Source organism: Bos indicus, chromosome 16 (assembly GCF_029378745.1).
Source record: "Bos indicus isolate NIAB-ARS_2022 breed Sahiwal x Tharparkar chromosome 16, NIAB-ARS_B.indTharparkar_mat_pri_1.0, whole genome shotgun sequence".
Taxonomy (NCBI): Eukaryota; Metazoa; Chordata; class Mammalia; order Artiodactyla; family Bovidae; genus Bos; species Bos indicus.
Window position 1 is genome coordinate 62,875,886 of NC_091775.1, and position 23,871 is coordinate 62,899,756.

At 53.6% G+C, this 23,871-nt stretch overlaps 1 protein-coding gene across 2 annotated transcripts in view; it reads left to right on the plus strand.

The window, feature by feature from the left end:
* KIAA1614 (KIAA1614 ortholog) overlaps nucleotides 1-23,871 on the plus strand; it is a 43,355-nt gene that overhangs the window by 15,500 nt on the left and 3,984 nt on the right. Inside the window, exons 4-9 of one of the 2 annotated variants that reach the window (XM_070768536.1) lie at nucleotides 166-309; nucleotides 10,385-11,874; nucleotides 14,538-14,667; nucleotides 16,600-16,855; nucleotides 20,189-20,316; nucleotides 20,986-21,170. In XM_070768536.1, coding sequence (XP_070624637.1) covers nucleotides 166-309; nucleotides 10,385-11,874; nucleotides 14,538-14,667; nucleotides 16,600-16,855; nucleotides 20,189-20,316; nucleotides 20,986-21,170 — 2,333 coding nt within the window. The remainder of the gene's footprint in view (nucleotides 1-165; nucleotides 310-10,384; nucleotides 11,875-14,537; nucleotides 14,668-16,599; nucleotides 16,856-20,188; nucleotides 20,317-20,985; nucleotides 21,171-23,871) is intronic. The other variant, XM_070768537.1, reaches the window with a different exon arrangement.

Consider the following 23,871-nt stretch of genomic DNA (forward strand, 5'->3'; position numbering starts at 1 on the left):
AGGCCCCAGGCTGGTGCCCTCCCGTGTGGGAGCTGGCCAAGGAAGGCTTCCATGCGGGGCTGTTTCTGGCACAGCCAAGCTCGACACTGTTAAAGCCCTCCTAATCCGTGTTATTTTCTTCTAATCCCTCCCCCAACCCGCTCTGGCCCACACACCCCCCTGCAGGCCCTTCGGTCCCAAGCCGCAGCCCGTGCTGAGCCCCAGGCATGAAGAAGCCAAGCATCTGCTGCAGAGAGCCCGCATGAAGGCCAGGACCCGGCCTGTCCGTGCCAGCCATGACATCGTGCCCACCCTTGCCCTGTGCAGCCGGTGAGTGGGGCCCGGGCCAGGCCGGCCGGTATGGGCTGCGGCAGGAGAAGAGATGGGATCCAGCCAAAATGCCAGCTCTCAGTCCTCCCTGCTGGTCCGTGTGGGAGCTTTTCCCGTTGTCAGGCACCGCTTTCATGATTTTAGTCAGTTAGTACATCTTCGCTGAGAGCCTACTGATGGCGTATTAGGGAACATAACCCGAGTCTCCCTGGGGGAACATTGGTGTCACAATCTCCAGGGAGAAAGATCAGCAGATGGGTCAGTACAGTTCTGTGGACTGTGGTGTGGAGAGACGTGTGTGTAGGATTGGAAGTCTACTGTAACTCCATCTGGAAAGGAAGGGGAGGCTTGGAGGAGGTGGCTTCTAAGTTGGAGCTTGAAGGAGAAACATAGATATTTACTGGGCAGCTGAGGGAGGCAGGGGTGAGCATCCCGGGCAGAAACTGAACAGAAGCAGTATTCTCAGGAGTTGGGCCAGACGGCCCAGTGGAGGCAGTCATGGAGGCCTCCAGGACTGACGGACAATTTGGAAGCCTCCTGTAATAGCTAGGAGCCACCAAAGGATTTCAAGCAGCTGGGTAGCACCAGCACGTTTGCATTCCAGTAAAGCTGCTTTGGCTGCAGAGACAGTTGGATCTGGGGGACCAGGGGGACAGTGTGTGGTGATGGGAGGAGAGGGTGGAGACGCAAGGTTGCCCAGAGCCAGAGCAACAGGCTTAATGAGGCAGCAGAGAAGTGGTTAAGACTGGAAGTGGACTGCTGAGTTCTGGCTCTGCCACTTCCTAGCTGTGTGCTCTTGGGGAAGCCCCTGTGCCTTGGTTTGCTCCTCTGCACAATGGGAATTATACCAGACCCTATCTTTCAGGATAATTGTGAGGGTTCTGTGAGTTCATAGAAAGTGTTTAGAACAGCCCCTGGCATGTAGTGAGTACCCTACAAGTGTTACCTCTGACTGAATCATGGAATCAACTGGATGAGGGGAGCCTGAGAAGGGGGGCATCCAGGATGGAGCCCAGGATTCTGACTTGGTGTCTGGAGGTTCAGTGAACCCTCGGTGCAGGATTAAGCTTGGGAGGGACTGTCCACGGAACACCCACTGGAGGTGCTTATCAGGCAGTTGGATACAGGAGCTGAGGAGGAGGACAGAGGTCAGACTGCAGATGTAGACATCATCCCGATCTCACAGTGGTGGGGCCATGAGGGAGGTGAGCTCGTCAGGGATGGAGAGATGAGAAAAGAACAAGTTCAAGGACGTTCAGCACTCCACACAGGTAGACGCCCCTTGCATGACATCCCATCCCCATCTCTGCGCCTGTTCCGTGTACCACGCGCCCCAAGGAATCACTTACAGGTGGAGCTGGCGGGTGCATCTGACCTGCAGTGAGGCTGCCAGCTCAGGTCCAAATGCCCCAGGCCCCAGCAGGACCATCTGTGGCTGACCAGGCCTGTGGCTTCTTTGGCGCAGTGGGTACTAGAGGGAGCGAGGATTCTCGGTGGAACTGGACACCATGCTTTTTGACGGGGATGCTGAACTGGCTTATTAAAGGCTGAGGAACTTCCGGACACCTTTGAGACTGACTTCAGCAAGAGCAGAGGGCTGAGGCTTGCCTCTGGGTCAGTGTCACGGTGACCTCTAGGAGAGGCGCTCAGGAGACCCTAAATCCTGGCGAGAGGTCCCCACCCGGCTCCCCTTTTATCTCTGCATTTTGTGCCTTGTTTCTTCTGGCTGGAGGACACTAATTAGGAATGCCAGTGCCTCCTTTGAAGCATCCTGACTGTTCTTCTCTGCATGTATATGCGGCCCAGAGCCTTAGACTTCCATGGAGCCCTCCTGTTCCACTTTCTTTAGGTACTAAGGTTGAGTTGGGTAGCTGCAAAACAGGCAAGATTCTTGAGAGTCCCTTGGACTGCAAGGAGATCAAACCAGTCAATCCTAAAGGAAATCAACCTTGAATATTCATTGGAAGGACTGATGCTGAAGCTAAAGCTCCAATAATTTGGCCACCTGATGCGAAGAGCAGATTCATTAGAAAAGACCCTGATGCCTGGAAAGATTGAAGGCAGGAGGAGAAGGGGGCAACAGAGGATGAGATGGTTGGATGGCATCACTGACTCAATGAACATAAGTTTGAGCAAACTCTGGGAGATGGTGAAGGACATGGAGGCCTGGAGTGCTGCATTCCATGGGGTCACAGAGCATCAGACATGACTGAGCGACTGAACGATAACAACAAAAATCTGCAAAGGAGACCGGATGATGTAAATGTACCTTGGGACACTTCCTCTTCCCCAAATCTCATCAACCGCTAACGACGACCCCAGCCACTAACTTTAAAGTAGGTTCCCTCTCACCAGGCTCTTCTCCAGCAGTAGAAATGCAATTGAAATGCAAGGTGACCCACTTTAGCAGCTGCTGTGTCCAGAAAAGAATTACTTTGACTTGGCAGCACTGGTGAATCCTCAGAGGGTATAGCTGAAAAATCAACGCCAGATGGCTTGCTGCAGATGCTTCTAAAGGTTACGCTTGTCAGATCACCCTGGAGAGCCATGCTGAGCTACCGTGGCGATGCCACACAGGCCTGGGGCCTCATTAGATGCAGGAGCCCCTCCTCCACCCCCTCCAACCCCCGAGCCCAGACACATCACTCGTTCCAAAGAGCAGCCTGATGAAAGCTGATGGAAGAGTGGGACAGACAGGCACAGCAGCCCCCAGAAGGTCTTCTTTATCTCAGGTCTAGCTGGAGGTGGCTGGGGCCATCCTGAACAGACAGGCTTTTGCAGGAGGTGAAGAGGGGGCCAGCCGAAGCTGCATTTTCTGGAAGCGAATCGGTGTAGAAATGGAGAGCTCTTGGAAGTGCAAGCTCTTGCTACTGGGGAGACAGGCGCACCTGGGTTGGTGTTCCTGATCCCAGGAGGGCAGAACACACCCACCAGAGGCAGAGCCTGGGAGGGGACACCGTAAGTGCTGGCGTTCTGTGTCAGGGGCCGGGTAGGGCTGCCTGGAGCTTGTGTGGCTAGGACAGCACTGTGGTAGAGAGGGGCCTCCACACAGAGGCCGTTTGGCACCAGCGTCTGAGCAGACAGGATCCTCTCGGAGAGGGATGGTTGTGGAGGCATCAGTAGTGCCTCATGTTGACAAGGTTGCTGTTTACTTGCTGCTGGAGTGCCTTATTCGCTCTCCCCTCGTCTCTAAGACCTTTGCCATACCTTTATGCCCTGGTCCCAGCACTGCTGGTAGGGACCTCGGGGATTCAGTAACTGAGCTGAAGGTATGTGACTGGGGCTTCCCAGGTGGTGGTAAAGGATCTGCCTGCCAATGCAGGAGACGCAAGAGACATGGGTTTGCTCCTTGGGTTGGGAAGATTCCCTGGAGAAGGAAATGGCACCCCACTCTAGTATTCTGGCTTGGAAAATTCCACGGACAGAGGAGGCTGGTGGGCTACATACAGTCCATGGGGTCTCAGAGTCGGACACAACTGAGCGACCACACAGCAGCAAACCTCATGGGATTAAGCTGTTCTGCATGTCTCCATTTCTTCTTCTTAATGAAGGCAGTGTTTGAGAATTTTATCTTATTTGTTTTGGGCATGCTGCTATATAGCACGTGGGAGTTTGGTTCTCTGACCAGAATTGGAACATACGCCCCAACCCCTGAATTGGAAGCACAATCTTCATCATTGGACCACCAGGGAAGCCCCTCCATTTCTTCTTTTAGAACAAAAATATGATTTCTACCTTTGGCACGAATTCAGGATGACTGAGTTCACCCGCTTGACTGTAAAGTTTAAGGTCGTTGATGTGGCTGAGAGGACCTGGAGTTCCTTATTAGATTAGGAATATACCACCTCTACAACTGAGTGTTTTTCCTTTTAGAAAGTGTAGCTCATATGCTGTCAGCAGAGCAGGGCCTTGCCCCCGGGGCCTGGTGTGGGGTGTTGTATCTAAGCTGGCGTGCTGAGTGTCCAGCGGGCCTCTCCTGCACTGGGCAGGCCTGGCAAACCAGGGCACCCTGCCCGTGCAGCAGGGGCAGAGCTGCTCAGCGGGGCTGCTCTTGTTTCTAGAGGGTGAGATGGTGCTGTTTCTCTGGCTAGAGCCTTCCTTTCTGGGCAGGAATGCTCTGGATACCTGACCCAGGAGCCCCACACTGTCAGTGAGCCCACCAGAGGGATTGTCTCACCGCTCCTTCTCAGGTCCTGACAGGCTCAAGAGATGCAGTTGCAGATGGGGTCCTTATCCTGGGCGCCAAGGGCTGCAGCGCCTCACAGTCACTTCAAGAGAACGGTCGCCAGAAGCGGGGTCAGAGGGACTTCCCGGCCATGCTGAGACGAGCAGAGAGAGACGCTGCACCTCCTCACCAGGGGTGATTCTACCCAGGAGCTTTACATCTCAGCCTCACAGCCCTCTCCAAAGGCAGGCCCACAGTGACTCTGGGGGGCCCTAGGCACTCTGGCCTTCGTGACTCCTTCCTCCATACTACGTGTGTGTGTGTTCAGTCATGTCTAGTGCTTTGCGACCCCATGGACTGTAGCCCACTAGGCTCCTCTGTCCATGGGATTTTCCAGGCAAGAATACCCGAGTGTGTTGCCATTTCTTTTTCAAGGGAATCTTCCCGACCCAGGGATCAAACACATGTCTCTTGGATCTCCTGCACTGGCAGGCGGATTCTTTACCACTCAGCCACCTGGGAAGCCCTTTCCCCATAAACAAAGTTAAAATTTAAATGTTATGACCATGCTGGCTAAAAGGTAAATATATTAATATTATATCTGAGAATGTTTTCTTTGACTTAAAAGTGTATTTATGTATTCTCTTTTGACTTCAAAAGAAACTAAAACATTTTCATGGGCCCCAGGAGAATTGTGGTTCCCAGGTATCGTGGCTATTGTGCCTGATGGAAAAGATGGCCCTTTTTGCATGTGGATTCCAGGAAACAGGATGACTGACAGTGTCAGAATCTGCTCAGATCTCAAAGCAGGCAGATCCACTTACTTAGCAGTGGTACTTTTTTTTTTTTTTTTAATCCTCCTGGAGCAGCGCCAATTGGGGAAAATGCTGGAGTCGGGGTTGGTGGCAGGTGGGCAGGCTGCCCCTGCCCACTGCATCCAGGGCAGTGTAACCACCTAGGGAACACCTAGCATCAGGCTTCAGGGAGGCCCCAGAACTCGCACCGTGGCACTTCGCAGCTTCCTTGGTTTAGGAAGTACTCACCCACTCCTTGGAGAAGGAAATGGCAACCCACTCCAGTGTTCTTGCTTGGAGAATCCCAGGGACGGGGGAGCCTGGTGGGCTGCCATCTATGGGGTCGCACAGAGTCGGACACGACTAAAGCGACTTAGCAGCAGCAGCAGCAGCCACTCCTTGTTGTGAACTGGGGGCTAAGGTACAATGCAGTGTGACACAGCAGGACCTTGCTGTAGCTTTATTGTGCCGGCTCAGCATTCATGGCTGGGTGAGCACCAGCCCCTCTCTTGGTGTGACCAGAGGCCCCAGGTCCAAGATTTGAGGTTGTAGTGAGCTGACATGGCACAAGTGAGGGAATCAGCTCTCAGCTGTAGCTGTTTCCCATGGAGCTTTGCAGGGAATCAGTCTTGGACAATTTAACTATGACATCTCGGGCAACCCCAGGACCCCCAAGGGTAGCATCTATGTGCCATACTCCACGCCATCTGTGATCCAGACCATTCTACCCATCAGGGTCTTGAGATTAGTCAGTGGCCTGGCTGTCAAGGCACCCAGGAAAGGGATGAATTGGAATGGTCAGGGATACCCTCAGGGCCCAGGTGAGCACATGTCCACCTGAGTCAGGCAGGCAAGGCCATTTATGCATACAGAAAGCACAGCCTGGAAGGATACACTGTCCAGACTAGTCAGTGCCATGTATAGTTAAGGAAGTCAACCAGTTCAGTGGCCACTCTCCCCACTTGGTTGGCATGTTTTAACAGTAATTGTTAAGCATGGATGGTTTCTTCCTGCCATTGTCTGACCTCCTTTTAAAAAAATTTTTATTGGAGTATAATTGCTTTATAGTGTTGTGTTAACAAAGTGGATCAGCTATATGTATACTACATCTCCTCCCACCGCACCTCCATCCCACCCCTCTAGGTCATCACAGAGCACCAAGTCGAACCCCTTGTGCTATACAGCGGCTTCGCACTAGCGACCTGACCGGTGCTGTGTCCACATTGAACTCCTTTCCTTTTAATTGCAAACCACACCTGTCTTTCTGTTGGGTAGCTGTAAATTTGGTGAAGAAGGAACTCATGTGAAGGCAGCCTTTTTGAGAGCACTGACATCTTTCCTCCAGAATCGCTGAAGCATCCAATTAGAGGAAGGATAAGAAAATCAGCCAGTCACTCACATACGTTTCACTTAGAATAAGTTGTTGGAGTATCAAGACAAGCTTGAACGAGTTGTGCTAGGAGGAGGGTATAGTTAGGGAAGCCTTGGTAAGTGCCTTTGAGGACTAAAAGCAGTAACAACACATAAAGTATGCCAGCATAGATAACTGCATGTGTACTGTTCCGGTAATTCAAAAGTAGTTCAGTTCAGTTCAGTCACTCAGTCATGTCCGACTCTCTACGACCCCATGGACTACACCTTGCCAGGCTTCTCTGTCCATCACCAACTCCTGGAGCTTGCTCAAACTCATGTCCATCAAGTCAGTGATGCCATCCAACCATCTCATCCTCTGTCGTCCCCGTCTTCTCCTGCCCTCAATCTTTCCCAGCATCAGGGTCTTTTCAAATGAGACAGTTCTTGGCATCAAGTGGCCAAAGTATTGGAATTTCAGATTCAGCATCACTCCTTCCACTGAATATTCAGGACTGATTTCCTTTAGTTTGGTTGGTTGGATCTCCTTGCAGTCCAAGGGACTCTCAAGTCTTCTCCAACACCACAGTTCAAAAGCATCAATTCTTCGCTGCTCAGCTTTCTTCACAGTCCAACTCTCACATCCATACAAGACTACTGGAAAAACCATAGCTTTGACTAGAGACAGCCTTTGTTGGGAAAGTAATGTCTCTGCTTTTTAATATGCTGTCTAGGTTTGTTATAGCTTTTGTTCCAACAAGCACGCGTATTTTAATTTCATGGCTGCAGTCACCATCTGCAGTGATTTTGGAGCCCAAGAAAATAAAGTCTCTCAATGTTTCCACTGTTTCCCCATCTATTTGCCATGAAGTGATGGGACCGGATGCCATGATCTTAGTTTTTTGGATGTTGAGTTTTAAGCCAACTTTTTCACTCTCCTCTTTCACTTTCATCAAGAGCCTCTTTAGTTCCTCTTTGCTTTCTGTCATAAGGACGGCGTCATCTGCATATCTGAGGTTATTGATATTTCTCCCTACAATCTTGATTCCAGCTTATGCTTCATCCAGTCTGGCATTTTGCATGATGTACTCTGCATGTAAGTTAAATAAGTAGTGTGACAATATACAGCCTTGACGTACTCCTTCCCCAATTTGGAACCAGTCCGTTGTTTCATGTCCAGTTCTAACTGTTGCTTCTTGACCTGCATACAGGTTTCACAGGAGGCAGGTAAGGTGGTCTGGTATTCCCATCTCTTTAAGATTTTTCCAGTTTGTTGTGATCCACACCGTCAAAGGCTTTAGCGTAGTCAGTGAAACAGAAGTTAGATGTTTTTCTGGAATTCTTTTGCTTTTTATGATGATCCAATGGATGTTGACAATTTGATCTCTGGTTCCTCTGCCTTTTCTAAATCCAGCTTGAACATCTGGAATTTCTCGGTTCACATACTACTGAAGCCTAGTTTGGAGAATTTTGAGCATTACTTTGCCAGCATATAAGATGACATAGCAGGAAAGAAGTAACAGGTCTCTAAAATCCAAGCCCCTGTCTCCAGTCAGAACCTGACCATGACGATGGTCAAAGACTAGTTCCGTATTCATGGCTCCTTCTAAAGAGAAAAACTCCCTGCAGCTTGCCTTTCCCAGCTGTTCAGGTGCTGGTCCGTCCAGAAACTGGTCTTGTGTGCCCTCTCCTTCATGGAAACAAGGGGTCACTTGGTCATGCTAGTCCCTTCCAACCCTGACGTCTCTTGAGTCTTTGATGACAAATGGGTGGCATGGGTAGTCAGAGGAGGAGACAGCATCAAGCTGTATCAGTCAGGGTTCTCCAGAGAATGAACCAACATAATGTGTGCTTATAGAGAGAGAAAATTTTATTCTAAAAAATTGGCTCATGGTACCTAGGAAACTTGGTAAGTCCAAATTCTGCAGAGTAGGTTGGCTGGCTTGAGACCCAGGCAAGAGTTGCTACTCAAATCCAAAGGCAGTCTGCTGGCAGAAGTCCTTCTTGCTCAGGGAAGAGCAGTCTTTGTTCTATTCTGACCTTCAACTGATTAGATGAGGTCCGCCATACCATGATCAACTTTATTTGAAGTCTACCAGTTTAAGTCGGCTTCCCTGGTAGCTCAGCTGGTAAAGAATCTGCCTATAATGCAGGAGACTTCAGTTCGATTCCTGGGTCAGGAATATCCTGCGTGAAGGAATAGTCTACCCACTCCAGTATTCTTGGGCTTCCCTTGTGGTTCAGACGGTAATGAATCCACCTGCAATGCAGGAGACCTGGGTTTGATCCCTAGGTTGGGAAGATCCCCCTGGAGAAGGAAGTGCTAAACCACTCCAGTATTCATGCCTGGAGAATTCCATGGACAGAGGAGCCTGGCGGCTGCAGTCCATGAAATCACAAAGAGTTGGACACAACTGATGACTAAGCACAGCACAGTTTAAATGTTAATCTTATCCAAAAAAAACCTTCACAAAAACATCAAGAACCTGGGCACCATGGCCCAGCCAAGCTGACACATAAAATTAAACATTACACATGGCATCTATACACAGGTATGATTTAATGACTGGTAATCAAAGGCAGACAGGTTAAGAAGAGAGAGTGTAGGAAACAGTGGCAGGAGAGTTGCCTAAGATAAATGGGGTGAGAAGCCTGGAGGCCTTGCAAGTGGGCCACAGCAGGAAAGGAAGGCAGAGAGGAATGTGGAAGGCCTGTGTCTTTACCCCAAAGACTGAGAACTTGATCCTGTGCCCTCTTGAGAGATGATGCGATGAAGCTGAGATCCAGGAGAACCAATGAATAGGAGGCCACCGCAGGGGTCCAGGGTGAGTGAGAAAAGCAGGAAAGGATGTGAGTCCCAGCTGCTCATCAGTAGATTGGTGGCGAGGTGCTGCTGGGAAAGGCAGGGAGAAGCATGGTCCTTACTTAGGTGGCCTCTGGTAGACGAGGGCCTATAGGGATCTGAAACTCAGGCCACCTGGCTCCGGGAGGCCTGGTGTGAGGTTTGTGCAGGTGTTTTCTTAATCTGAGCAGGATTTGACCACCAGCTACAGTGTCTCTCAGAGCAAAGGCTGACGACAATGTGAGGACTCTTCCTAGCATAGTAATTGTTGTCACAGTGTTTTGGAACAGAGTGTGTGAGGAGGGCTGGGGAGGGGCAGATACAGGAGGCAGCGCTGGAACAGACTAGATGGCAAGACCAAGGAGAAACACTAGTGTTACTCTGTCTAAATTTTGTCCCAGCAAGATGCTTAGGAACCGTGAGTGAATCCGGAGAGGAGGAATGCTTAGAAACTCGGCTGCAGGTCCCACACGGTCTCCATGGAAACGTCTGCTCTTCCCATTAGACCTTTATAACTAATGCAGGACTGCCACAATTCATCACAGTTCACCAGATGCCCGTGATGGCCAGACTCACTTCTAAACACACACCAGGACTTCGGTATTATCCTTTCCTACAGTCCTGCGTTTAACAGCGTTTCATCTTAACTCAGACGGAGGCAGGCAACAGAGGCAAAGCCCAAAGTAGAGAAGGTCGTATTCATTTTGTTCAGCACTGTGTTCAGGATGGGGATGGGCCTGTAAGCTTTTCTGCTTTGCTGCTGGACTCCTGAGGAACCTGATTTGGGCAACTTTGGGTTGTAGTTTTGCCTGAGCGCTGTGCAGGACCGGGCCCCAGGGTGGACGGGTTAGCGCCCAGCGAGGAGGCTTGTACCTTCCTCTCCTCCTCTTGCTCATGACCTCTCTCCTCCTGCCTGCCCATCAGAGATGGGCGGAAAAGCCCAGCCCTGGACCCGAGGATGACCATTGCCTGCCGAGACAACCTCCAGAATGGGAACACGAGCGACTCCTCCAGCGGGGAGTCCAGCAGCGGGCAGTGGCCAAAGCGGGGCACCTCCCCGTCCCACGTCCGCTTTGAGGATGAATCCGCCCGGGACGCTGAGTCCCGCTACCTGGAACGGCTGCAGCAACGTCAGCGGCAGGTGCTCAGCCTGGCGGACCAGGGCCCCCTGCGCTCCAAGCCCGACCTCGCCGACTACATCCAGGGGGGCTGCCGGCGCCGGGACGCGGGCGCGGGCGCTCTGCACCCTTTGCTGGGTGGGCTGCAGCCTGGGGGCCTCTCGGCGCCGCCGCCGCACGCTCGGGGCAGCGAGAGGAGGTGCCGAGCCTGCGGCCACTGCATCGCCCCCGACCCGAGGGTCCTTCGGGAGCGCGAACCCGCCTGCGGAAGGGAGGGGGCGTCGGCGCAGCCCCTCCCCTCTCAGGGCCTGAGCGTCCCGCTCCGGCTCCTCTCCGCCGCCGAGCCCCGGCTCCACACCGAGTGGATCCGGGAGACGCACATCGGGGAGCAGGCGCTTCCCGAGGAGGCGGACTCGGCCCTGGACAGCACCGACACCTCCGACAGCTGCCGGACCGACAGTGAGGAGGCCGGGACCTCTCAGCCCAGCAAGACCCGCCTGCGGGCCTCCAGGCCTCGGGGAGGCCACAGGTGGTTGCACAAGGCTGAGATGGAGCCGCCCCGGAGCCCTCAGGCCTCACACGACCTGCCTGGGCTGGAGCTCCTGGAGGTGTCAGATGAGGTGACAGAAGACGCGGGCCAGACGACGGCAGGGGCTCTGCTCCCCAGAGAAGATGCTTTGTCTAAGCCTCCTGTCCAGGACTTGAAGAGGGCTTTCCCCGGGTCCCCGTGGCAGTCTGGACCAGGGCTGGAAAATCACTGGGCTCACCCCGGGGATTTTCGGACAGCCTACACCATCGCCTCTCCCATGAAGCTGGGGTCCTCGGGGCCAGGCAGACAAGGCCCGGTTATAGAAAGCCAGGAGTCTCTGGGAACTGACTGCCCGCAACAGAGCCGCGCAGAGCCCTCTGCCCACCACCAGGCCCGACAGCCGACTGCTTCCCTCTGCCCTGACGGCTGGGTGCCAACCCCTCCCTCTTCAAAGAAAACCACCTCACCCGTGTCTCACAGGAAGGCAGCCCTGGCTGGGCTTCGCAGGCTGGGCAACCAGAGAGAGCCCATGGACAGCCCCCTGCCTGCTTCCAGAAGCGCAGTTCCCAGGACCTGCGAGCTCACCTCGACACAGCCCCCGCCCCACAGTCCCCACAGCAGGCACCCCCTGCGGGCCCTGTCCACCAACAATTGCAACAGCAGCATGCCCCAGGGGCTGCAGGAGCCCTGGGAAGGAGCCATCCTCATGGGGGAGACGGGTGCCCGAAGCCAGGACCCCACAGCACCGCTGGAGGACCGCAGAGATGGTAAGGGATGGCCCGGGGGCTAGGGTGGTGCTAGCCCAGAGATCACGGGCTGGGTTTGTGGCCCACCAGCCACTTAACTGTTCATCTTAATAGATGACAGAGCTGTGCATTGCTCCTAGCAGCTCCCAGAGCCTGGCAGATGTTGGGGAAGTTGGCAGGGTCTGTGAGCGGGTGCAGGATTCGACATCAGCCTGGAGGCAGATTAGCCAGCTCCCCCCGGGGAGGCGGTGGTAGGGATGCTAAAGGAGCTCCAAGCTCTGTGGCTGTGGGAGGCCTGGGCTTTGAGGGAATTTTACTACCAACAGAGCAGAAAGAGGCAGCAGCTCCAGGATTTACTACTTGCTTAGAGCAGCAAATGCCAGATAATCCCACGGCTAAGGTCCCTCCCCTTCAACAGCGTCACTTCATATACTCATTCATTCAATACAGTTTGAGCACCCGTTACAGGCCAGGCACCATCCTAGGCCCTGCAGGGGATGCATAAGTGAATTAATTCAGCAGGAGTCTACCCCCTGAGACCCTCGGTGGCCAAGCAGGTGTGCTGTCCTGATGACACAGTGACCAGTAAGCAGAGCTCCTACAAGGAGTGCTGGGGTTGTTCTCTAGTGCTTGAGCCCTCCTAGAGCCCCAAGCCTACTGGGCACGCTGGTAGGTTTCAGCAGGCAAGGCTGCTGAAGGCTGGAGGGTATCCCCTCTGCCCTTGGAAGGGGTCCTCATGTCGTGGGCAAATCGTGAGCTTCCCTGATGCTATGATCTGAGGTGAGCAACTCGGCCACCCGCTCTTAGGCAGAGGTAGTAGCCTTGCCTTCACGTGCCCGCGGCTCTGGCAGCCCTGGTGCTGTGATGGCTCGGGAGGAATCCAGGGCTTGGGAACAGTGAGGGGGGAGAGGCCAGAGAGGTGACGGGCCGTGCTGACCTTACTGAGGATGCCAGTGCCCAGCGCCCGCCCCACCTGGGGGGTGCCACCACCCCTCCACTGCATATGGGGAGCCAACGCTGCCCTATCCCTCTCGTACTCACAGGAACCTTGAGCAAGCAGGCCCCACCCTGAGTTCCCACCTGCCCTGTGCTCAAGTGTGGTTTTCCTCCCTTGGGTGGGCTCTGGGCTGGCTGCTCCTACCCACTTCCTGTGGGGCTCCTATTGTGAGAGTTGCTGACCTTTCTGGCCAGCCCGGCCTTCACCTGCTGGAGCAGAGGGCCAGGTGAGGCTCCTCCTCTCATTCACCACGAGGTCCTGGGCTCTTCACATCACCCCTCTATCTCTAGTTCTCCTCTCTAACCTGAGGATATCATTAGAACCCATCTCCTAGGAGCTCAGGCAGTAATCTCCGTAGAGGGTTTAACTCTTGCCTAGCGTATCACAGATGCTGTAGACATGGTGGCTATCGTTTAGCTGTTAGACATCACAGCCAACCAGATTGTGGGTCTTGTCCCAGGAACACAAATCCCCCCCAGCACCCCCCACCCGCTGCCATAGATGTCCCTCTCTTTTCTTTCAATGGAGGAAAATCGATTTACAATGTTGTGTTGGATTCTTCCATTGTTGTTGTTGTTGGTTTAGTCGCTAAGTTGTGTCTGATTCTTTTGCGACCCCATGGACTGTAACCCACCAGGCTTCTCTGTCCATGGGATTCTCCAGGCAAGAATGCTAGAGTGGGTTGCCCTGCCCTCCTCCAGCAGATCTTCCTGTCCCGAGGATGGAACCCGTGTCTCCTGCATTGCCAGTGGATTCTTTATCGCTGAGTTACCAGGGAAGCCCTTGGTTTCTGCCATACAGCAGTGCAAGTCAGCCATAATTATACATATATCCCCTTCCTCTTGAGCCTCCTCCAAGACCCTGATCCCACCCCTCTAGGTCATCACAGAGTGCCAGGCTGAGCTCCCTGTGTTATATAGCAATTTCTCATCAGCTATGTTTCACACATAAAACAGCTAGTGTATGTATGTTGATGCTACTTTGTCCATTCCTCCTACTCTTTGCTTCCCCCACGGGGTCCACATGTCCTTTCATATACCTCTTGATACAGGAGCGACATGACTTATCATAAGCAGCCTTGCACTTTTTAAAAATTATTTATTATTTTTATTTTTGGTTGTGCTGGGTCTTCGCTGCTGCATGTGGGCTTTCTCTAGCTGCAGCAAGTGGGGGCTACTCTCGGTTGCTATGCACGGGCTTCTCATGGCGATGGCTTTTCTTGTCGCCAAGCACTGGCTCTAGCACAGGGGTTTCAGAAGTTGCAGCATGCGGGCTCGGTAGTTGGGGCACATGAGCTTTAACTGCTCTGTGGCATGTGGAATCTTCCCAGACCCGGGGTTGAACCTGTGTTCCCTGCTTTGGCAGGCAGACTCCTATCCACTGTACCACCAGGGAAGTCCAGCCTTCATTTCATAGGTGTTTATTTCTCATCTGCTGCGTACCAGGCGTTATGCTGGGGGTGATGGGCTTCATCCCAGGGAAACAGGATCCCTCCCTGCTGCGTGTGGGTCTCACCACCGCCTCCGTGGCTCTCGTGGGGCTCCCGCTTCCCTGCATCTTCCTCTGGCTCTCCTGCCTCTGTCGCTAGGACTGCCCCCCTCACCCCCATGACCTGTGGGGGTGGATCAGTGCCACGGGAGGAATGCTGTGGTTGTTGTAAGAGGACTCCAGGGCTGTCTTGCCTCAGCAGCTGTTGGCACCATCAGCTCCGTGGGCATCACCTTCTCCCCGGCCTCAGAGGAGCCCAAGTCCAGCCAGGAAGCAGAAGGAGGCCTGCAGAGGACAGAGCCGAGTTCTGTAGGGCACGTGTCATCCCGGTGAGTGACGCGAGCGACAGCCCTGACTTGGGAGGTTGGGGGTTGGGGTGCTGGGTGGGGAAGGAGCCCCCCGGAGTGGCAGCAGGATAAGTTAACTACTCCCAGATCCTTGGAGGCTTCTAGATCAGGTGCAAGCATGGCACCCCAGCACTCCGTTCCCTGCCCTGTCCAGTCTATTGTGCGTGCTTATTCATTCCCCAAGCTTTCCCGGAACGGCCTCAAGCTGCAGGTACTGTGCTGGGCACAGCTGTGCATACAGCCCCAGCCCTCCAGGTGCTCCCAGGATGGGCTCTCTGTCAGAGGACTTGCTCCTGACCCTGGGGTGGGAAACAGCCTGCCACTCACGGTTCCACGCTCTCCTTCAGTCCCGAGGCTCTGAGTCCTTACTCTGGGGCTGCCGAACCTTGGTGAGCTGGTCCTCTGGCCGGGCTCTCCGTTCTCCACTACACATCATCCCTGGTGACGTGGCCCAGGGCTTCACATGCGACTGCAGCCAGATCGCCACCTCCTGCCCCGTGTGTGCCGCAGAACTCCGGATTTGTGCACCCAGTTCCCCCAACATCCCCACTAGGGTGCCCGAAAGGCCTAGTGGAACTCTTGATCTCTCCTCTGATGAAAGCTGCTTCCTGGGGCCCTCCCCCGGGCAAACACACAGCACACCGCCATCCCCACGGTGATCGCACCCCGCCGTCCTGGCTGCCTCCTCCCCGTTCCCTCCCACCCTCATCCACTGGCACGTCCTCTCTGGCCCCTGCAGCCACCTGCATGGCGTTCTCCTGGTCTCAGAGTGTCCCTTCTTTCTGTGCAACCCTAACATTCCCTCTCTGCTCTCTGCCTTCCTCTTGCCCTTTCAATTCCTTCTCCACTCAATGGTCTGAAGTGTCTCTTGAAAACCTTAACTAAGTGATGTCATTTCTCTGACTGAAACCCCAGTGGTTTATTCTTTCACTTACCTCGCTGCTACTGCTGCTAAGTCACTTCAGTCGTGTCCGACTCTGTGTGACCCCATAGACGGCAGCCCACCAGGCTCCCCCATCCCTGGGATTCTCCAGGCAAGAACACTGGAGTGGGTTGCTGTTTCCTTCTCCAATGCATGAAAGTGAAAAGTGAAAGGGAAGTCACTCAGTCGTGTCCTACTCTTCGCGACCCCATGGACTGCAGCCTACCAGGCTCCTCCATCCATGGGATTTTCCAGGCAAGAGTACTGGAGTGGGGTGCCTTCGCCTTCACTTACCTTACCCTGATGCAAACCCCTTACCCTGACATAGCACTCACTGACAGCTTCGCTCACCTGTCAGATCCCTGCTGATCCCTCTTTCCTCATTACGTCAAAGTCCTACAGGCCTGGCCCTGTTATGTTCTCGAACCCACCACACAGCGAGTCTCTTCCTGTGTAGGCCTGTGGTTTCAGCTGCTCCCTAGCCCTGGAATTCTCACCTCCAGGCTGGGCAAGATTGACTCCTTCTTGCCATTCAGTCCTCTGTTTAAATGTCGTCTTGTAAGAGAGGCCTTCCCCAGCCACCCTGTCACCCTCTGCTTCACCATGCTCATCGGTCACTCAGAGGGCTTCTCCATTGTTTACTGGCCTGTTGTTCATAAGCTCCCAAGTGGAAGGGTCTTTCCATCTGGTTTATCCCATACCCTCGTTATTTGCCACATGCCAATGCTGGCAGGAAGCCTTGCAGAGGTTCTGAGGAATCACTGGGTGAACAGATGACTGGTGAACCCATAGTTGGCTGTGACCCTGAGGGTCTTCTCTGCTGCCCAAGCAGAGGCTCCTTCAGAAGTCCACTCGGCCTTTCTGTCTGCAGCCTGGCTGTCACCTCCTCCTCGAGGCTGGGGTGCTGGCCCACCTGGGCCCCACAGGACCCTAAGGTTCTTGCCTCCACCCAGCCCTCTCCCACCCACCTCACATCCACCTTTGCATTTCAGTGCCTTGTCTGGGGTCAATGCGGGCCCCAGCCCACCTTCCACCACTTCTGACAAGAACAAGAAAAGCAGCGGAGGCATCGCCTCTGCCCTGGGGCTGAAGAAGTTCTTCTCGACGCTGAGTCAGGGCACGCGGCCCAGGATGGGCAAGTCCCGCAGCTACAGCGTGGAGCAGCTGCAGCCCCCGGCGCCCGGCCCGGCTTCACACACTGGCACCCCCAAAGTGAAGAGAGCCCCGTCCTTACAATCCCTGCATCTGGTGAGAGTCCCAAGGGCCCAGCCGAGGGGTGTGTGACGGCAGCGGGGTGGTAGCCACCACTGAGATGAAAGGTGAAGGAGAAGAGAAGTGCCAGGGGGTGCTCCTGAGGAGCCCGGGGTGGGGAAAGGGACGCTCCTGGCATCCCCACAGTCCATCCGCAAGACGTGGACTCCCTGGACACAGTGCGATGAGCGAGTTCTGTTCTTCCACCCCGCTGCCCCAGCCTGGGCTCAGCCTAGACCCCTCCCCCTCCCTCACTCCACCACCTCTGCCAAGGCCTGGCATCCGCTGCCTGATTATTCTGGAAGCTTCCCCGCGGCCACAGCCACTCTGTTCATCTAGCACAGATCACTGCATACCTGGATGGCCTCCACAGCCTCCTCACTGGCGTCCCTGCCCTGTCTTTCCCCATGTGGCTTCCAGAACGGTCCTTCCTGCATGCAAATCTGGTCTTGCCTCCCCCCCTTGTGGAACATCCACCACTGGTCCCTTATCACCCCCAGGAAAACACTTGGAGGCCACTCAACATTGCCAAAGGGTTTCTATAATCTGACCGCTTCTGTAATCTGACTGATCATTCCCCTAATACTCAACCCCAGGTATCCTTGACCTGGCAGTTCTGAAATCAGGCCACACAGTTTGAACCTTCACCTGAAATATTCTTCCCATCTTCTCCACCTGCTAATGCTGTTCATCCATCAATACGTAAGGCACAGCTTCCTCCAGGAAACCGCTTCTCATTCTTCCTTGGGCTGAGCTGGGCACCTCTGCTCTGGCTTCCCTTCTCATCCTGTGCTTTCCTCCTTCACGGAACTTCTCATGTAGTATGTTGGTTTTTGTCTGTCTCCCCTCAGTGGAATGTGATTCTCTGACGGAACACTACTTGATCTTTAGAGTCTACATATTTAGTATGATAATTAGCATAGTAGACATACGCAGTACGCAGTGAATGAATGAGCGAACACCGGGCAGCCTGCAAAAGTTCCCTTCTCGTGTGCTAGCGGATACCAACAGCACACCAGTAGCAGCGCCTGACTCTCAGCTAGGTCTCTGAAAGTGCTGTTCTAGCCCAGGTTTTCCAGGTATCATGCCTGTTCTCTTCCCCGCCCTCTCCCCTGGGCAGAACAAAGCAGATGATTGCGGTTCAGGGCATTGGAGCCTTTCATTTTTCAGTCTGAAGTAGGGAAGAGAATGCAGGCTGAATGAACGTTCCATTGGTTGTCTTGCATCACGTAGAGTATAAATATTTGCTGGTTGGATGAAGTTGGAAGGCAGAGAAACAAAAGCAAGATGATCTCAAGCTTGGGACAAAAGCCTAGAGTGACATGGTGCTCCAGGAATTCGCTGCTTTTCTCCTGAAGTTAAATTTGTCCCGGTGTGTCTGAGCCATGGTGCTCAGATGTATGGCCATCAGAGCTTCAGTCTGTACCCAAGGGAGATGACAGCCCATCATCTGCCATGTAATCCGAGTGCGCCAAGTTAGGAAGTAAGCTGGCCGAGAAAGGGTGGGAGCAAGTGCCGGGAGGACTGAGCAGCAGAAAGAATTGTTCAAGAACTAAAAAAAGAACATAAAATAAGACTCCGCCTCACTCTGGTATATTCATGACCTATCTCAGGGTGAACCCCTTCCTCTTGTGCTGCCAAGTGTGCATGGTGAGAGTGCAGACGGGCTTGGTTTCCACTCTGCCCTTCTAAGTAGGCAGTGAGCACCCTCACCACGTGGGCGGCTCCCACGTCCTCTAGTGGCTGTGGCTCGTTCGTTCCTCCCTTTTCCCCTCCTCCTTGCCTTTCCACTCTTGAGTTGAACATGACTTCTTCCAGGAAGCCCTCCAGAACTTCAAGGCAAGCTCAGGCCCCCTCGTAAGCTTCTGGATAATACAACTTCCTGAGAGCACGGCTTCCCAATGTGATAAATAATGTGTGCAGTATTTGTTTAGAAGTCTGCCTCTCCCTGCCTCCCACCCGCTCCCTCAGAATAGCCTCCTCAGTGGGTCAGTTTCTAGAACACAGATCGGACCTTGTAATTATTCTGATTACTATCACTCAGTGGCTCCTCTGCAGGTCAGATGAGGTCTCTCCGGGTCTGGCCCTTGGCTCCAGCCCACCGCCCATCACCTCTGCAGCCCAGCCCCCCAGACCACAAGTATGTTCCAGAACATTCATGCTTTCTCCCATCTCTGTCTGTCTGCCTCTACTGTTTCTTATGCCTGGAACTCCCCACCCCTGTCTTCATCTGGAGAGCTGTTGCTTCAGGTGCTGCGCAGGCAGCGGCTCCTCCAGGGCCCCGAGGCCTCCTGAGCTGAGTCGCTCTGCTTCCCTGCACAGCGTCATCCATGCTTCTAGCCTCACACTTACAATATACATTTAGGGCTTCTGACCTGTCCATGCTCACCCCACCCCCACCGTGGGGTGAGCTCCTTGAGGGACTTCAGTCTTATCCATCATGCACAGTGTTTTAAGGTGCATACTTGATAAAATTTTTAATGTCAACGATCATAAAAGGGATACTAAAGAATCATAAACTAAGATTTCAACTCTAAAACTGTGTTCATTATTCTGTAATTATTTGATTTTACCTTTTTAAAAATGTATTTATTTATGACCGTGCTGGGTCTTCACTGCCTCACGTGGGCTTTCTCTAGTGGTGAGTGGGGTTACTCTCCAGTTGCAGTGGGCAGGCTTCTCACTGCAGTGGCTTCTCTTGTTTCAGCATGCAGGCTCTAGGCATGCAGGCTTCAGTAGCTGTGGTGCACAGGTTTATTTGTCCTATGATGTGTGGAATCATCCCGGACCAGATATCGAACTGTCTCCTGCCAAGTGGATTCTTAACCACTGGACCACCAAGGAAGTCCTACCTTTTTTTCTTAATCAAGGAGAAAGTTAGCTTTTCTTAGTCAGTGAGATAATTAGCACTATCATATTCAGTTGCTATTTCAACCAGCACATTTTTTTCATTATTTGAAGCTTCAGAGTGCCTGCATAGGCCCATCTCTTTAAGTGAGTTATGGTTATTCTGTTAAGCACTTTCTTAGCAGGCCCTCAAGTTCATGGTTGGGGTTCCCTCTCTGTCAACCCCTTGGTGGTGGTTTAGTCACTAAGTTGTGTCCAACTCTTACAACCGCATGGACTGTGGCCTGCCATGGTCCTCTGTCCATGGGGTTCTCCAGGCAAGAATACTGGAATAGGTTGTCATTTCCTTCTCCAAGGGATCTTCCCAACACCAGGAATCAAACCCAGTCTCCTGTATTGTAGGCAGATTCTTAATGAGGGAATCCCTGTCAACCCCCTATCAGATGGCTTTTCTTACCTGCAATATTGGGTCTTCTCCACCAGGTGTCACCCTCTCGCCAACATCGGAAAGCCACCTCCTTTCAGAACCTCCATTCTCTGCTGAGTGGCAAGGTGGACCGGTCCACCCTCTACCTGGTAGGGGAGCCAGGGGATCACAGCGCAGCTGACAGGTAAGAGTGGGCAGGTGTTTTGGAGGGGAGACCCAGAGCATGAACAGTGGAGTTATACACTTAACTCCTTCCTGCCTTAGCAGCATGGCCCAGGGGAGGGTCCCTTTAAAAGAGAAACCGAGGCCAGCTCCCTGTGCCTCAGGTACCTCAGGGGTCTTAGAGCCCACACCTCAGTGCCCTTGTCCTGAGCAACTGGACAGGGGTTGGGGGTTCTCTAGAGTTGGAAGGTTTGATTCCTCCATCCCTTTACTATCTAATGACATCCTGAAATCTGAATGTTCAGAGAGCTTCCTTGGTCCAGTTGAAGATTTATTAAAGATCCAGAGACAGGGTCCCCAAAGAGGTCCTTGCCCCTTGACCAGGTCTGCCTAGAGAAACCGCCCTCTCTGATGAGACCCGCTAGGCTAGCTGCTCTTACCGCGGGCTCCACGGAGGGACTTCAGGGGGTCCATTAATTCCTGGAATTTCTTGTGTAAAATTAAAAACTTCGTCACATTCTCAAGAGATCTCTCCAATTAAAATGATTAAAAACCACTGGGGGAGGGGGCTCTGTGGAACCTCACACAGCCGTGGGCACCGCCAGGCCCGGGCCTGGCTGGAGGCCTCCTCTAGGCCTAGAGGCCCCAGTGCCCGCCCCCTTTGCCCTCCCTCGCCTCTCGCCCCTTACAGGCTGGGCAAGGCGCCAGCCCGGCGCGCCCTCAGCGTGGAGGACGTGAGTGCCCCAGGCCCCGCGCGTGCCGTGGGCCGCCTGGTGGAGGTGTTCCCCGACGGCACGAGCCAGCTGCAGCTACAGCGCCCCCCGGAGGGCACTTTCGGCTTCAACGTGGCCTCTGGGAATGGACGCCGGGACTCAGGTAGGCCCCCGCCGCCCTGTTCTGGCTCCACGGCCCCCGGCGCATCAGCAGGCCGCAGCAGTGCCTTCTGGCCGTGGCCGTATCTGTTTTCGGGTTTTCACCGAGAGCTCCGAGAGCTCCGGACTCAGAGAGTCTCTCAATGAAGAGACTGGAATTCTCCCCTCCAGGCGGTGGGGACGGCAGGCTTGCTCCATTGTCCCTCCATCCATCTTGAAATCAGAATCCCGACTCCCATCTCTTCACGGGAGAATCAGAGGGAGGTTGTTTGTGTTGGCTGGCCCTCCAGATCTCTTTGATGTGGTTGGTGTGGTTCCCTTCCTCTAGCTGCGGAGTGTGTCCGGGCACGTGGACCGTGCCTGCCTGTCTGTGCCCCTCCCTCAGGGCGGGCTCCTGCTGGGGATGTTCACATGGATCCTGGCTCTACGCCTCTGGCCGGGCGGCCTGCTAGGTCGCGATTCAGCACTGGCCGGATCAGGGAGGGTCTCTGGACGTCCTTCTGCACCCTGGCCAGTTCTCAGCCCTGCCGCATGGATGTTTCAGGGAAAAAATGACTTGCTCAGGCCTTTACCTGAGGTCTGTGAGCTAGGATCCACCACAAGGCGAAAGTGAAGTGAAAGTGAAAATCATTCAGTTGTGTTTGACTCTTTGCAACCTCATGGACTATACAGTCCATGGAATTCTCCAGGCCAGAATACTGGAGTGGGTAGCCATTTCCTTCTCCAGGGGATATTCCCAACCCAGGGATCGAACCCAGGTCTCCCGCATTGCAGGTGGATTCTTTACCAGCTGAGCCACTAGGGATCCACCACAGGGCAAGGGACCTTGGGAGGTATTTCTCAGCTGAGATGAGTAGGGAAGGAAGACAGACATGCAGGAGTGGGAAGGAGAGGAGAGAGAGGAGGAAAAACAGAAAGGCAGACACAGAAAGACACTCACAGCTGCCCTGGATGGGTTGTGCTGTGGTGGGTTTAGTCCTGTGCTTTGATCTCCTGAGTCAAAGCCATTTAGGTGGCAGAACACTACTGCTGCTGGAGTTGCAGACTGAAGTGAGTTCTTGCATGTGTTCCATCATTTGTTTTTCAACAATGTATGCTGAGCATCTCCTAGGTGTTGTAGATACTGGGGACAGAGCAGTAAATGGAACAGATGAAATCCTTGTCCTCAGGAGTATACATTCTCATGAGGCAGTTAGACTATCCACATCTACATATATATATAGCAGGATAAGGCCCAAGGGCAGTGAGTTGGGAGTCCTGATGGGGCAGCTTTTCTGAGAAGAGACCCCTGAGCAGACAGACACTGGCATGACGTGAGGGTGGCCCCATGTGGTGTCTGGGGCATTGAGTTCCAAGCAGAGGGAACAGTCCATGCAGGGCCCTGAGGGCTGGAAATGAGCTTGGCCCATGGGAGGAACTACAAGGAGGTCAAGCTGGACAGAAGCGGGGTGAGGGGGAGAGACTAAGCTGAGGGCAGGAAGGTTGGGGGACAGCTGAGCCTCGAAATGTGGGAGAGAGACTGAGCTGAGCTCAGACGGGGCCGTCTTCCTTGAAATGAGACAGGAGTTACAGGGGCTTGGAGCCAGGACCGACGTGCTCTGATTTAACGCTTTTACCAGGGTCCCTGGCTGCTGTGTTGAGAATAGACCCTAGTGGGATGCAAGTGGAGCCAAGGAGCCCAGTTTTAAGGTTATTTCAATAGTCTGGAATAGATATAGTGGCAGCGGCTTAGACTGGCACGGCTGTGGAGGTGGTAAGAAGTGGCCGGGTTCTGGCTGACTTGAAGGTAGTTCTGACTATTTGCTCGTAGGTTTTACATGAGTGTGAGAGGAAGGGAGGACAAGAGTCTCCCCATTCTGGCCCTCAGGAGGATACTCATCTGTCCTCGCAGGGGGATGTGTTAAGCATGTGTTGACCATCGTAAAGCATTCCACAGGCTGTTAGCCACTCTGCCCCTTCCTCCAGCTTCCTCTACCCTTCAGTGAGGGGGTCAGGCCTTGCCAGAGAGGCAGCATGCAGGCGTAGTTAGACGACAGAGCATGGTTTGTACTCCAGCGCCTCTGCTGTCTGTGTGACCTTGAGCAGGTTACTTACCCTCTTTGAGCCTCTAGTCTCTAATTTGTAAAATGAGGGACTTCCCTGGGGGTCCAACTGTTAAGACTCTGTGCTTCCCTTATAGGGGTTATAGGTTCAAGCCCTGGTTGGGGAACTAAGATCCCACATGCCAGGCAGTGTGATCCAATAAATAAGTAAATGCTGCTGCTCGACCCCATGGACTATAGCCCACAGAACTTCTCTGTCCATGGGATTCTCCAGGCAGGAACACTGGAGTGAGTTGCTGTTTCCTCCTCCAGGGGATCTTCCCGACCCAGGGCTCGAACCCACGTCTCTTATGTCTCCTGCATCCGCAAGCAGGTTCTTTACCACTAGTGCCGCCTGGGAAGCCCATATATAAAGAACACCTAACCTGTAACATCAAGCTAACGAAACCCTGCCTGGAAAAGTCATTTCAGTGGGGTATATAGGGAAGTACCTGGCACATGTGTTCCTTCCCTCTTCAGAAAAAGAATGTGTATTTGGGGAGAAGAACTCCAGACAGAGGGCGGGGGGAAGTGGGCCGAGACATGATCTGCACCAGCTGCCAGTGTGAGCTCAGGCCCAACCAGGCATTCTCCTGTGCCCCCCATCCTTCCCACAAGTCCCTT